We start from the raw sequence: 14,292 nt of genomic DNA on the forward strand, positions 1-14,292 counted from the left end.
TTTTTGGTTGCAGCCATCATTGTTGTTTGGCGGGCCCGGGCTGGGGATTCGAACTCGCCACCTTAGGTGTATGTGGCTGGCGCCTTAGCCGCTTGAGCCACAAGCGCTGAGCCGGCTCTACCTCTTAAGAGCAAGATTTATGATGCTAACTAAGTTATTTGATTCTCTGAGCCTCAGTTTTCTGAGCTGCAAAATGGAAGAATTTATCCACTTAAGAGGGCTTCTCTGTGAGAATTAAATAAAATAATACATGTATAGGACAAGTGCTGACATTAAAATATGTAGGAAAGTCTTACTATTATAGAGAAATCACTTTAAAAAAAAAAACCCCAGTTTTTTTTGAAAGGGGAGACAGAATCTCACTTTTTCAGCCCTGGTAGAGTGCCATGATGTCATAGCTCATAGAAACCTCAAACTCTTGGGTTCAAGCAATCCTCCTGCCCCAGACTCCCAAGTAGCTGGGACTATAGGTGTCCACCACAAAGCCCAGCTATTTTTTTTTTTAAGAGATGAGGATCTTCTCTTGCTCAGGCTCGTCTCTAACTTTTGAGTTCAAGAGATCCACCCATCTCGGCCTCCCAGAGTGCTAGGATTACAGGTGTGAGCCACTATGCCCCACCTAAACCTAAAAACCCAGTATTTTAACGACCACTTTTTGCACAATAGTTCTGTTGAATATTAGAGACTGTCTTTATAGTGGAAACTATAGGTTGATATTGGACAGATCTGGAGTTGAATTTTAATTTAACTTCATAAAAGTTGCCTAAAACATTTTTTTTTTTTTTTGCTTTAGTTTTCTCATTTAGAGGAAAAATACCACCTTACAAGGTTTTTGAGAGGCCAGAATATAATGTACACACAACTCCTAGAACAGTTACTGGCCATACAACAGGTCCCAAGTAGAAATATTGTAAATTTTAAAAAGAACTAAGCTTCATGTTGATGTCATTTAAGTTGGGGAGAAGTTAGTATGTATCACTGTGGGCCAGGAAGGGAGGCAGAAAGTCACAGGGAATGTTTAGGAAGAAGAAAGTAAATTAATTTGCTTGGTGCTTAGGCTACTTACAGAGAAGTGAATGACAAGAATAAAAAAGTATGGAAAACTAGATAATTTGGCACTTTATAATCCTCATTTTCCCTTTGTTTATGCTTCTTTGTATTAAAAAGGTCATTTCTTTAAGAGACTCTGAATCAGAATTCCCTAGACAATGTATATAAAGAGTGTCCTAGCAAAGTATTCATTCACACCATTAAAGATCAGGATTTGCAGTCTTTCCTTACCTTAGTTCCCAGATGACTTGTCAGTCTCCGAGGTGCAGAGTGTGTGCTACCAGAACTCAAGACACTGGCTGTTTCATGGTCCATTCGTGTAGTAGAACCCTAGAAATTAAACAAGTTACAGATAGTATAATTTATTTATTTTATTTTATTTGAGACACAGTCTCATTCTATCGCCCTGGTAGAATGCCATGGTGTCATAGCTTACAGCAACCTCAAACTCCTGGGTTCAAGCAATCCTCTTTCCTGAGCCTTCCAAGTAGCTAGGTGGCAGGTGTGCACCATAACGCCAGGCTAGTTTTTCTATTTTAGCAGAGATGGGGTCTTGCTCTTTGCTCAGGCTGGTCTCAAACTCCTGAGCTCAGCCAATCCACCTGCCTTGGCCTCCCAGAGTGCTAGGATTACAAGTGTGAGCCATATAATTTAGAGATAAACATAGATGATTTAATGTTAAGGTACGCCCAATGAACTTTTTTTTTAGGATAACCAATAAAATATATCATGAAAAGTATGACCATTACAACTGCTCAAAATGAATATTTTTACCAATAAAATTATTAAGTATATTTTAGAGAAAATCTGAGAAAAAGATGACTTTTTGCATAAGGGAGTTAAACTACAGCGTGAATGTAACTTAACTTTGAAGAAATTCTAGAATATTTTTTCATAGATTGAAAGAAATAGTCAGGCATGTGTCAGACTAAAGGAAAAGGTCAATCTGGCTTTTACTATAACTTAGCATTGCAATGACCCCAAACAATTCCCAACTGTACTAACCAAAAATAACTCTGCATGACTGTGAATCATGCATCCAAAGCAGAAGTGTCAGGGATACCCTTTAAAACAGACAATTACTGGACACTGTTAGTGAGAAAAAGAAATAAAATAATAGGTATGTCTCTTTAAATACGCTTGTTCTAAGAGCTACCTAAAAATAATCAGAATCATCTTGTTTGGGGAGGAAAAACATTTAAGAATGCCTTTTTTTCAAAGATTTTATTTGTTTTATTATAAGATATATAGGTAAAAACTTGCATATTTTGAAAAAGATAGAAAATGGTAATAAAATGGACATTTTTCTTTTTTCTTAAGAAATATGTTCTGTGGTTCATCTTGCAAGGGGACAAGTGAATCTTTCTATGAGTAGAATATTAATGTTTTGACATAATAACTAAGAAAGTTACATGAAGGCTATGTTAACCAGTTTGATGGGAGTATCTTGGATTGTGTGTGAAAACACCACACTGTACCCCCAAAGTGCATCAATGTACACAGTTACCATTCAATAAAAAAAAAAAAAAGAAATATGTTCATAAACATGCTTTATCAAATGTTAAAATGGTTATTTTGCAAAATAATAAAAATTGAACAGAGCTGTGGCAAACTAGGGTCAACTTAAAATATTAGAAGTTTTTTATGTTATGTGTTTTATAAAAATTCAGACTTTGATTATATTTTAAAAAGTGGACATTTTGTACTCCAGGCTCTCAATAAATTCAGATGTTAAAAATAAAAAAAAAAAAGAAAGAAAGAAAATCACATTCACTTAAATATCAGTTGATTGATGGAAATCAATGAAGGAATGTTCAAATTCTGAAATGTTCTGAATGGCCAGAAAATTACGTATGAATTTGGTACAGTCCAAGTTATCTAAGATCTCAAAGTTTAGAGAGGGTTGTATGAAACTTTTACTAGAGAAAGATATGAAAAAAATAAATATTGTGCAATATAAAATAAGCACTATAGTAGAAAAATGTACAAAATACTAAGGGAAAATAGGAAAAGCATCTACCTGCTTAGGGACTACTATAGGCTGCATAAAATAAGCAACACTAAGGAATGCCTTGCATGTTATTGGGATAGGAGACTCATGAAGGAGCCTGTGCAAAGGCATACACATGGAGGGCAGGGAGTGTCCAATTTAATGTGGACCGAACCTAAGGCATATGGTGGGAGATAAAGGTTTGGGTTAAGTCATTAAGTATGTCAAGTGGCCTTTTAAAAATGTTGCTTTCAAGCTGTGGATGCTGTGGAGTCACTGGCCTTCAGGCAGGATGATGGTACAACCATAATTATGTCCTAAAAACAGTGTGGAGAGATCAGAGATGGGGAATTGGGGAGATGGCATTTTAATGGTCAACTATTAAAATGAGGGCGCAAACTAAAACAGTGAGAATAGGGAAGGGGGGATGCCCCTGGAGAATATTTAGAGGTCAAATTAAATGGCTTGAATAACTGGCTGCTTGTGAATAAAGAGGTTGGGAGTCAAGGACAACTTGGGTTGCCGGGCTTGGATAAATGGGTAAATAATGGTGCCATAAATGGGTAAATAATGGATATAAGAGAGATGATGGATTTCAGGGTGGGAACTGCGCTCACCCCAGGGTGAAAGAGTGAGTCTATGCCCCCCTCCAAAAAAACCCCCCAAACCAAAACTGCCCAGGTGATAAGGAACCGATATATCTGGCCAATGGCCTACTGATGGTCATATGATGACTGCAGCCTTGTAGGACACCCTCAATCAGAGTCATTTAGCTCAGACACACTAGGATTTCTGACACCCAAGGAACAATTCATATTTATTAAAGATGTTCAGTTTTGGGGAAATCTGTTATGCAGCAACAGACAGCTAATGCGCTATTTGAAACAAAAGAAAAACAAGAGGTTTAATTACTAAATAAGGGCAACTAGTTTCCACAACAAAATGTTTCTGACATTCATTTTAGTAGAAACACCAAAACTTCTTTAATCTTTCAGTCTTAGTATCTTCCTATACCGCTCCTTGACTTTTGAGACACTAGCTATTCCTCCAATCTATCTAGAAATCTAGATGCATTTATTATAAGAAGATAGTAAGAGGTACATACATACCCCCACATTCCTTGTGAATCTAGAACTTGGGCCTTGAGAATCTTTCCTGGGCCTTTTATTAAGGCTAGACCTGAGCCAACTTCTTTCAGAGGGACTAGTCTCTACCCACAAGAAATAGTAACTTCCTGAGAATTGTTTCCCACTCAACTTGTGACTAAGTTCTGAAGAAATCTGAGTATGGTTAACTCTCTCTCATCCTCAAGACTTAAGTCAGTAAAGTTGTACATCCCTTCAATCAGCTTTACTCATTGTCAAAGACATAACTACTCACTGTATCACTGTGTGAGACCCTATTTCCCACTGTTCAACATTCCTGTAGAATCCATATTCCACGCTTCATGAATACTCATACATCGACTTTTCACTTAATGCTCCTTTTACTTCCTGGCCTTCAACTTTCTTTAAGTCTAAGACATTGCTTCTTTGTAATGACTGGCATATGCAGTGCATGGATCTTATGCATACTTTAGCTTGTGATAACCAGTTTTCTCCATAATTCTCGTGTTAGCTTTAAAAAGTTTTGCCTCACACTTATTCTACCGGACCTGCCTGGAAACACTGTAACCACAGAAGAATTCAACTGTCTGTTTTCTCTACACCCTGACAAGAACTGCTTGGGTGGCATCTGAGGAATCTGAGCACGGGAAATTACGTAACTCTCTAGAATGCTGCCCACATACATTTATGGCCACCAATAGGCCAGGGCCCTTGGTGATACCCTTGGTCAGTTTTCCTTTCTTTCCTCACACTGGCTATTTTAGACATGTCTCATTTTATACAAAATCGTGGCTCCTCTCCTTACCAAACAAATTATACCGGACTGATAAATTACCTGCATATATACCCATCACTGTCTCCTGCTGTAACACCAGAGGTTCCCTCCTCCTATCTAAGGCCCATCCCGTTACATGTGCTCTGGATTTTCTTTCCCCATTTCTTTGTTCTTATGGATCTTCACCATTTTTCTCCACTGGCTTCTTCCTACCAGCATTCAAACATGCTCATCTCTTCTATTTAAAAAAAAACAGAAATAGAGCCATGAGTGGAGGTTCATGTCTTTAATCCTAGCATTTGGGAGAATGAGGCAGGAGGATGATTTGAGGGCAGGAGTTTGAGACCAGCCTAGGCAACAACAAGACTGTCTCTACAAAAAAAACAAAAACAAACAAACAAACAACAAAACACCTAGCTGGGCATGGTGGCATACCTGTAGTGCCAGCCACCTGAGAGGCTGAGGTGAGAGGATCACTTGAGGCTACAAGTTGGAGGATACAGTAAGGTATGATGATGACGCTGCACTCTAACACAGTAGATAAAGCAAAATGAGACTCTGTCTCAGAAAAACAAAAACAAGCCTGGGCATGGTGGCTCACATCTGTAATCCTAGCACTCTGGGAAGCTGAGGGGGTGGACTGCTTGAGCTCAAGAGTTCAAGACCAGCCTGAGCAAGATTGAAACCCCATCTGAGAAACAGACAGGTAGGGATGACTGGCCGGGGACCCCTCCAAGGACATACCAGAATGAGTCATTTGTCTATTTTCTGCTTTTCCCTTACTTGTCCTTAAATACCCATTTCCATGATAGTCACTCAGTTGTTTGTTGAGGGGGAATAGAATGATTATATCTGATAGTTACACTGAGAAAAACTGGGATATAGTCAATTTCAATTACATCTGCTAGGTCAGAACCCCTCTTCTATCTTCCTGGTTGCTCACTTTATAAAGTAACTCATCAGGGCTCCACCACAAAGGTGGTAGCAGCCTTCAAATCATTGTGAACACGGCAGATGAAGATTTTGCAGTACAAACTGTACCAAGAAGTAATCAAATAGTAGACAAAAACGTAGACAAATACTTCTTTATGGAAGTATTCCAGTAGTACTATATATAACCCCTCCATATATGACTACTATATATAACCCCTCCATAATAATGGAGCTAGGAATTACTAATGACTGTCAATATCATAAAAGGAGATTAGACATATGTGTTTTCTTTTTTCTTCTTTCATGACGTGATGAACTAATAATTGTCGGTGATGTGCCAGCAAATATTAGTTAATTAATACAGATTTAGGTTATTTCTAATTTTTGAATATTATAAATAATAATATGATGAAGCTCTTCAAACACATTAGCATAAAATTTTAGATGTTGCTCAAATCACGTAGCAGGCACACTAGAAAGATAGAAAACAGTTTACGAAATTGTTCTCCAGAAAGGTCGTTCCATTTCATACAACTAAAAGCAATATATGAGAATGTCTTTTCACTTACTATTACTAATAGTGTCATAACCTACCAACCTAACATCCTCACAATCTCATCTCATTTTGGTTGTAATTTATATTTACATATCATTATTGGTAAAGTCGATCATCTTTTCATATGGTTACAAGTAATACGAATTTCTCCTTTTACTTCATGTCCTTCGCCCATTTTTTATAGTCTTTGATTTGTAAATACTCTTTATGTATCTTGAATTTTAACTTTTTGCTTGTCATAAATGTTTGCAAATAATATGGTCTTGGTTTTTAAATGTTTTGTAATGTTGCTATGATATTCTGGCATACTGAAGTTTCACACTGTTATGGGAAACCTACCGATCCTTTCTTTATGGTTTTCCCACCAAACTCAGGATTATAAAAATTCTACCCCAATTTTCTTCTTTTTATATTTTTAATAATTTTCACTTTGACATAAATCTTAGAATTTATTTTGATGTAGTGTAATATAAATTCAATTATTACAGTCAGCTTGTAAGATAGGTAATGTAAAGTTTTGACCCAAAGCACTAAAGGTAGAGGCTAAGTCTATTTTGACACAAATTTTTTCTGTCATATAAGACTGAACTTCCTTTTACGTATGTAGGAACATATAAACTTCCCAAATAAATCGCTAAACAACAGAGAAATACCTCAAATGTACCATTTAAATATAACTGCCTTTGTCCTACTTTACCACATAAGAATTTTCCAATATAAATGTCACTAGTAAAGCTGGATACAGTATTTGTTTTAACTTAGTAAAATAAAATATGGGCTATTTTAAGCTTTACATTTTAATGAATGAATAGAAGCATATCCTTTTTCATGAACCGTACTATCAAAAGCAACCTAGAGAGTAAAGGCATTTTTTAAATGAACAGTAGGAAAATTATCTTCAGACTAATTTAGTGAAATTCTATTTTTTAAAAAATCATTCATTTTACATATTAAAATACTCACTGAAGAAAATCTAGAGAATACAGAACAGTCCAAAGAACAATTCTATCATAACAGCTGTATTTCAATAAAAATCCAATAGACAGTTGATAGTAGTATAATAAATGATTCTATATTTTAAAAACCCAATAAGCTGACTTCCATAATTTTGCTAAAATGATGTAGTAATAGTTAAACACAATTAACCCATGTCTATTTACTTTCTGTGAGCATTAAATCATCTTTTTAATAAGATTTGGATTTCTAGATGTATATCATCTTGAAGTACATTAGAAAATAAAAATCACAACAAAATCCTTATGTTAATTTAAAAAAAACATAAAAATGTCTTTGTACTGAATGCTTTAGTCAAAAAACAAACCTGCCCAATGCAAGCAATAATAAGTAGGTCAAATCACATAACCAAAATGCAGCTTATATTTATTTTTCAAAAAAAACTACTCTCACTAGTTATTTTAGATTAAAACAAAAATAATCTAGAGCTACAAAAATACACATAAATTTTTGACAGCATTACTGTTAGATATAATAAAGAAAAATGGTAGCATTTTACTACTGAATGCTTCTGGAGATACCCATTTAGGATGAGGGAGATAGGTAAGATTTACAGATCATTCAGAGAACCATTGCACGCCATACTCCTTTAAGAATATTTAAATAATTAATTTAAAAATACAATAAAATAATTCATTTACCTGACCACTACCAGAAGTTGCCATGTTGATTTCCGGCACTCCTTGACCTTCATTCTGCCGCTCGGCTTCATGTGAGCTGGCCTCATGCTTGTTCTGAGATGACCTCTGTTAACACGGAGTTAAAATCATTACATTCACAAATGGTATATGCCTTCTTAGACCACAGCTTTTTTCCTTTTTTGTTTAAAGATTTGAATGCATCAGTTACACTGACTGATAAAAGCACAGAACTGCATGTCACACTTGGTAACCTCCTGCATGGTTAATGGGCGACGTTCTTGGTAAGAGGAAAGTGAAGTGTATCCCTTGAGCACAGAGCTGCACAAGACAAAGGATTTTCAGAGTCACAGGAACGCCATCCTCCACCAGCTGTGCTCGTATCACTAGCAGGAATATAACCCGACTAGAACAAATAACTGTCTTTTCTGCAAGGTCACATGATTCTGACATTTAATGGAGCTGCAAATACAACAATTAAACTATTACCTAAGCTTACAAATATTTTCTGTACAGGCATACATAAAATATACATAAAATATATGCACATCTTCTACTAATAAAAGTTGGGTGACACCAAGTGATAAGCTCTTAGATTCTGAGCTGAATAAAACCACAAGCATTTTCTAATGCAATGACCATCTGTTATGTGAAATTAAAACGACAGATTGGATCTAGTAAAAGCACTTATTTCAAGATAGATTATTTCCAGTACAAAGCAGTCACTCTATAAAAATACCACTCCAAAATCAAAGAAATAAAATCATTCCTCCCTATCTTTTATAGCAATACCTATGTGCTTGCTCTAGGAAAATGATATTCTAAAAATCTGACATAATACTGGATTATTATACTATAAAATGATTCCCAATGGAATTTCTTTAAACATCAAGCTTTCCTAAACCACTTTAAGATGTGACTTAAAAAAATTAATTTACATTTAACATTTCCATCAACAAACTAGTTATTAGTTACATATAGGCAAAAGTGAGACAACATTCAGTTAATTCCGAAATGGAAGAAAAAATAGTACCATCTGAAAATTACACTATAAAATTCAATGAAATCAATGGGCAAAAATATACAAAGTCAATCTAGAATGAATCAAAGGCCACTAAGACCACAAAGATCTGACACTAACATAAGTGAACATGTCAATAAATTTAAAGAAAAAACAATTACTGATCATCTGCTATGGCAGTTCATTGTACTAGATGCTGGGGAAAACAGCACCAGCAAAACCAGATGTTGTTTTAGGCTCTGTTGGAGCTTACTGTCTCATCAAGCACACTGTCAAATAATGAGAGAAATAACAGCAAGGTAAAATATTTTGACAAGTGCTATGAAAGAAGGATACGAAGTGCTATGACTGTAACAGAGGATTGTGATTATGGTCTGGACATCTGGGGAAGAGCTTTCTTAGGAGGTGCTGTTTGAATGGAGACTTAAAGCATTAACTAGGAAAAGGAGGAGGAGCCAGTGATGAATGATCTGAGTAAGGGCAAAGGACCTGGGGTGGGAGAGAGTGGGGCTTATTCTAGTATGTCAAAGAATCATGCTGTGTGGGCGGCGCCTGTGGCTCAAAGGAGTAGGGTGCTGGCCATATATACTGGAGGTGGCTGGTTCAAACCCTGCCCCAGCCAAAATAATAATAATAATGATAATCATGCTGTGCCTAAAGAACCAAAAAAATAAGGGGGAAAGCAGAACGAAAAGAAGATGGCAAGAAAGTAAACCTGCTGGTTTGGATGGATTTTAGTGTGATGCTCAGATGTTATTCTTGTCTTTTCTACTTCTAAGTAGAGGCCACCACACTATTGCCCTCTTTTAATACTAATTTTAAAAGGAAAAGCTCCATGTAAATTGATTTTAGTCAAATTTTAAATGACTACATAGGCAGGAAACAGACAGGAGACCAGTTAGGAGGTATTAATGTCAGTGCGAAATGATGGTACTCTGTGCTAAGAAAGCAGTGATAGAAATAAAATAAGTGGAGATGCAGAGATTAGTAAACTGACAGTGTTTGGTGACAGAACGGGTATGGAGACTGGAGGAAGACGTCTGGTGTCAAGTATGCTCCTGTGTTTCATAGCTCACACAACTCAATACTGACAGTGCCATTCACAGAGAGAGGTAATACTGAAGGATGATGAGTATTTTTTTAGGGGGGAGATAGGCTAGTAAAGAGGCACTCTACTGAGGGTGACATAGTGAGACTCTGTCTCAAGAAAATAATTAAATAAAAATTAGAAAACAAACAAACAAAAAAACCCCAACTAACGTTTATTATGCACTCATCACCTGTCACCTATTGGTATATTTAATCCTTAAGCCAATCCTATGACTCCTAGGTACTATAATTATCCCCATTTTATAAAGAGACCAAGGCACAGAGAAGTATATAATGTGCACGCCTTCACCCCCATTGTTTTTTTTTTTTTTTTTTTGCAGTTTTTGGCCAGGGCTGGGTTTGAACCCGCTACCTCTGGCATATGGGGCCAACGCCCTACTCCTTTCAGCCACAGGCGCTGCCCTTTCACCAAATTTTTGAGGGGAAAAATAAGGATACACATTATAGATACGTAGTACTAATTCTGTATCTATATAAATTTTTAATTCTTTCACTTAATGCTTCTATGTTAAAAATGTAACTCTAGAAAGCAGTAATGATGTATGTACACATGCAAAATAATACCCTGGAACAAAGTAATCACGCCCTCTTCTTACCATCCCAAGACTCCCTGCCAATGGGCGGGCACCACAGCTGCAGAAGCCTTCAACCCACTCGGCTGACGGCACTGGACACTGCCGCCACCACCATCTTGGAAGTGGGTATGCTAATCACAAGGCAACCGCTACAACGCAACAGTTAGTCTTGGGACCTCCACAAAAGGAAGGGAAAAGTGGCCAGGCAGTAGTGCCTCCTTCTCTTGTAAGAGGTGCAAGGTGCAGAGCCAGCTGCTGCAGAGAAGCCAGGAGCGAGCCTAGGAGGCTGGTGAGAGTGGTCCAGACCAACCTAGTGCCCAACTTCCCCCAACTGTCCCCTCCTGGGCCACTGTCATCCCCACATCCTCTCATTTCCTCTTCCTACTCATGACATGCGAATGTGGCTGTGGCCACTCCACTGACAACCCTGACAGGCTTATTTCCTGGGAAGCTGGTGTGAGGGGCCAGGGCTGGCCCTGACTGCCCTGGACACTGGACAGTAGATCCTGTCCTTTTCCAGGCTGCCTCACCTCTCATGCAGCTGGCCCCATTCTGACACCCTTGGGATACCATCCTGAGGAGGAAGATTCCTGAACTGGGGTCTGGGAGACCTGGGTTTTGAGAGCTGGTTCTAGTAGTAGCCTGCTGTTGTGACCCTGGGCCTCAGTCCCCATGAAGTTTCTGCCTGCAAAAGGTACCTGGCAGAGAGGCATGAAAACACACGGTACCTGAGCTCACAGATTGTAATTCTGAGCCTATGACTTGTCCGAACTCCCAAGGTGTTGATTTGGTATAATTTCCCATACTTACCAGAAGGAAGAAACATCTAGGACACTTGTTAACATAACAGATACCCAAGTCTTTCTCCTGGAGGGCTGATTCAGTGTATTTAGGTATGGTTCAGAAGTCTCATTTTAACCAGTCCCCCAGATGATCTGTAAAATTTTCAAGTTTGGGAAGGACTAGTGCTATTCTTTCTGATGTTATGAGTGCCGAAGGTCTGGATGGCCCCAGGACATCACTCATGGTCTAGTCACTCAACAGGAATGTAAATACAGAGTACTTCACTGGGGTGTCATCAGTGCCATGTCCCAGAGGCCTCCGAATGGGGCCAGCTCTGTAATAGAGGTGGCAGCCCAGAAAGGGCAGGAGTCTACCAACAGGAGTTCAGGACAGGCAGAGCCACCTGGCCTCTCACACCAGCTTTCTAGGAAATAAGCCTGCTGGGGTTCTTGGAGGAGTGGCATGTGGCTATGTTCCCAATGACAGATATCGGCAGGAATAGGAAACGGGAGGATATGGGGATGAGGGTGGGCCAGGAAGGGACAGCTGGGGAGGCTGGGTGCTCAGGTAGTCGGGACCATTCTCACTTGCAGCTTCTCTGCAGCACCTGACTCTGTGCCTCATACCTCTAGTGAGAGAAGGAGGTACCACTGCCCAATCACTTCTGCCCTCCTGTAAAAAATCAAAATGGAAGTTTTTTCCTGAAAGTTTGGGCAAAAAAAATGGGTGCATATTATACACGGGAGTGCACTATATACAGCAAAAGTACAGCAACTGTCTTTCATTCACATACTTAGGAAATGGCATGGAGCTGGAATTACAACCCAGAGCCCAACCTACTTAACACTTGCTATCTTTTTTTTTTTTTAACCTCCTTCCTCTTTCCTAAATACTTTCCTTTATTCTTCCATTGATTCTGGACCACAGGCCTGCCTGCACTCTTTGATATATTGAAAAACAAAAGAGGCTGTTTCCTATTCCTATGAAAGAATGATCCTAAAAAGTTTCCTCATTTCTATAGTTTGACAACTTCCCCAGGGTTTTCTACTCTAGGCGACAAGACATTTTTTCTTTTAAAAAAATCATTATTTACTGTTAATCTAAAAATATCTCTTTTCAACAATACTCAACATCAGGAACTAATAAGTAACTGGCTGCCCGTTCACTGGGGTCTTGGGATTAAGCCACCATTCATGAATACAGGGAATACAGGAATATAGGAAAAGATGGTCAAAACAGTTTTCCACGTTCTTGGGTCCATAATGTTAAATATCGTAGAAATCTACCCATCTTCAAGTGCACAATTAAATGATTTTTTGTAGATTTATCAAGCATAATCATAGTACAATTTTAGAATATTTTCATCATTCTAATAAGACTCCTCCTGTCCATTTACGGTTAATCCTTATTACCACTCATAAACACTCTTGTACTTTTTGTCTTCAGAAATCTGCCCTTTCTGGACATTTTATATAAATGGACTTATGTGCCTGGTTTAATTCACTTAGCATGTTTTTGAGGTTCATCCATGTTACAGTAGGCGTCAGTAACTTGTTACTTTTGCTGCTAAATAGAATTCCATTGCAAGGATATAACACATTTTGTTTATTCATTCACCAGTTGAGAAACATTCGCACTGTTTCTACGTTTGATGCTGCTGCTGTAAACATCCAAGTTACGGTCTCTGTGGCTAGAAACCAAGGAGTGTGATTTCCAGGTCACATGTTAACTCCATGTTTAGTATTTTTAGAAATTGCTCAATTGTTTTTCAAGTGGCTGTATCTTTTATATCCCACCAGCAATGAGAGCTCCTGCTTCTTCACATCCTCACTGAAGACTACACTCTTTACAGTTTGTTTTTCTGAGATATAGGGTCTCATTCGATTTCCAGGGATAGACTGTAGTGGTATCATCATAGCTCACTGCGACCTCAAATTTCTGGGCTCAAGAGGTCCTCCTGCCTCAGCCTCCTGAGAAGCTGGGACTATGGACATGCATTACTACACTTGGCTAATTATTCTATTTTTTGTAAAGATGGGGTCCTAGGGTTTCCCTGTATTGCTCAGCCTAGTTTCGAATTCTGGGCCTTAAGCAATCTTCTAGCCTTGGCCTCCCAAAGTGCTATTATTATAAGCCTTGGCATAGGCCTGTCTTTATGAGTATAGCCATGGTAATGAGTATGAAATGGTATCTCACTGTGGTTTTGATTTGCATTTCCCTAATTACTAATGACTGAGTACATTTTCATGTGCTTACTAGCCACTCCTATAACTTCCTAGGTGAAATGCCTATTCAAATTGTTTGCCATTTTTTAAATGGGTTTATATTTCTCCTTATGGAGATGGAAGAGTACTGTGCATACAACTTTAGTAAGTACAGTAGAACCTCCATAGTTGATCACCTCCCTACACTGACCACCTCAACCTAATTTTCATGAACCAGACATGCCCTGCAAGTACACATCACTAAGGTAGGCCTAGTTTCTTATGCTAATCACCTCTGTATGTTGACCAGTGTGTTGCAGTCCCTTGAGTGGTCAATGTACAGAGGTTCTACTGTGTTTCTCTCTGGCAATTTTAAAGAGATTTTTAGGCCATGCTGCATTGTCCTCACAGCTCCCCTCTCTCTTAATGTATTTGCTTGTCAAGAAATAAACTGTCAAGGACACACAAGAAAGTGTGGAGCTACCTCACATAAATCTGTGTAACTTCTGAGTTTTAAATCTTTTTTTTTTTTTTTTT

At 38.2% G+C, this 14,292-nt stretch overlaps 1 protein-coding gene across 4 annotated transcripts in view; it reads right to left on the reverse strand.

The window, feature by feature from the left end:
- The window catches only part of APC (APC, WNT signaling pathway regulator), a 122,238-nt gene that overhangs the window by 21,832 nt on the left and 86,114 nt on the right, over positions 1-14,292 (reverse strand). For all 4 annotated transcript variants that reach the window (XM_023512696.1, XM_023512695.1, XM_023512693.1 and 1 more), the window contains exons 8-9: positions 8,066-8,170; positions 1,282-1,380 (exon numbers count right to left, since the gene is read on the reverse strand). In XM_023512696.1, coding sequence (XP_023368464.1) covers positions 1,282-1,380; positions 8,066-8,170 — 204 coding nt within the window. The remainder of the gene's footprint in view (positions 1-1,281; positions 1,381-8,065; positions 8,171-14,292) is intronic.

The sequence above is a fragment of the Otolemur garnettii genome, unplaced genomic scaffold (assembly GCF_000181295.1).
Source record: "Otolemur garnettii isolate 467f Iridium unplaced genomic scaffold, OtoGar3 scaffold00030, whole genome shotgun sequence".
Lineage (NCBI taxonomy): Eukaryota > Metazoa > Chordata > Mammalia > Primates > Galagidae > Otolemur > Otolemur garnettii.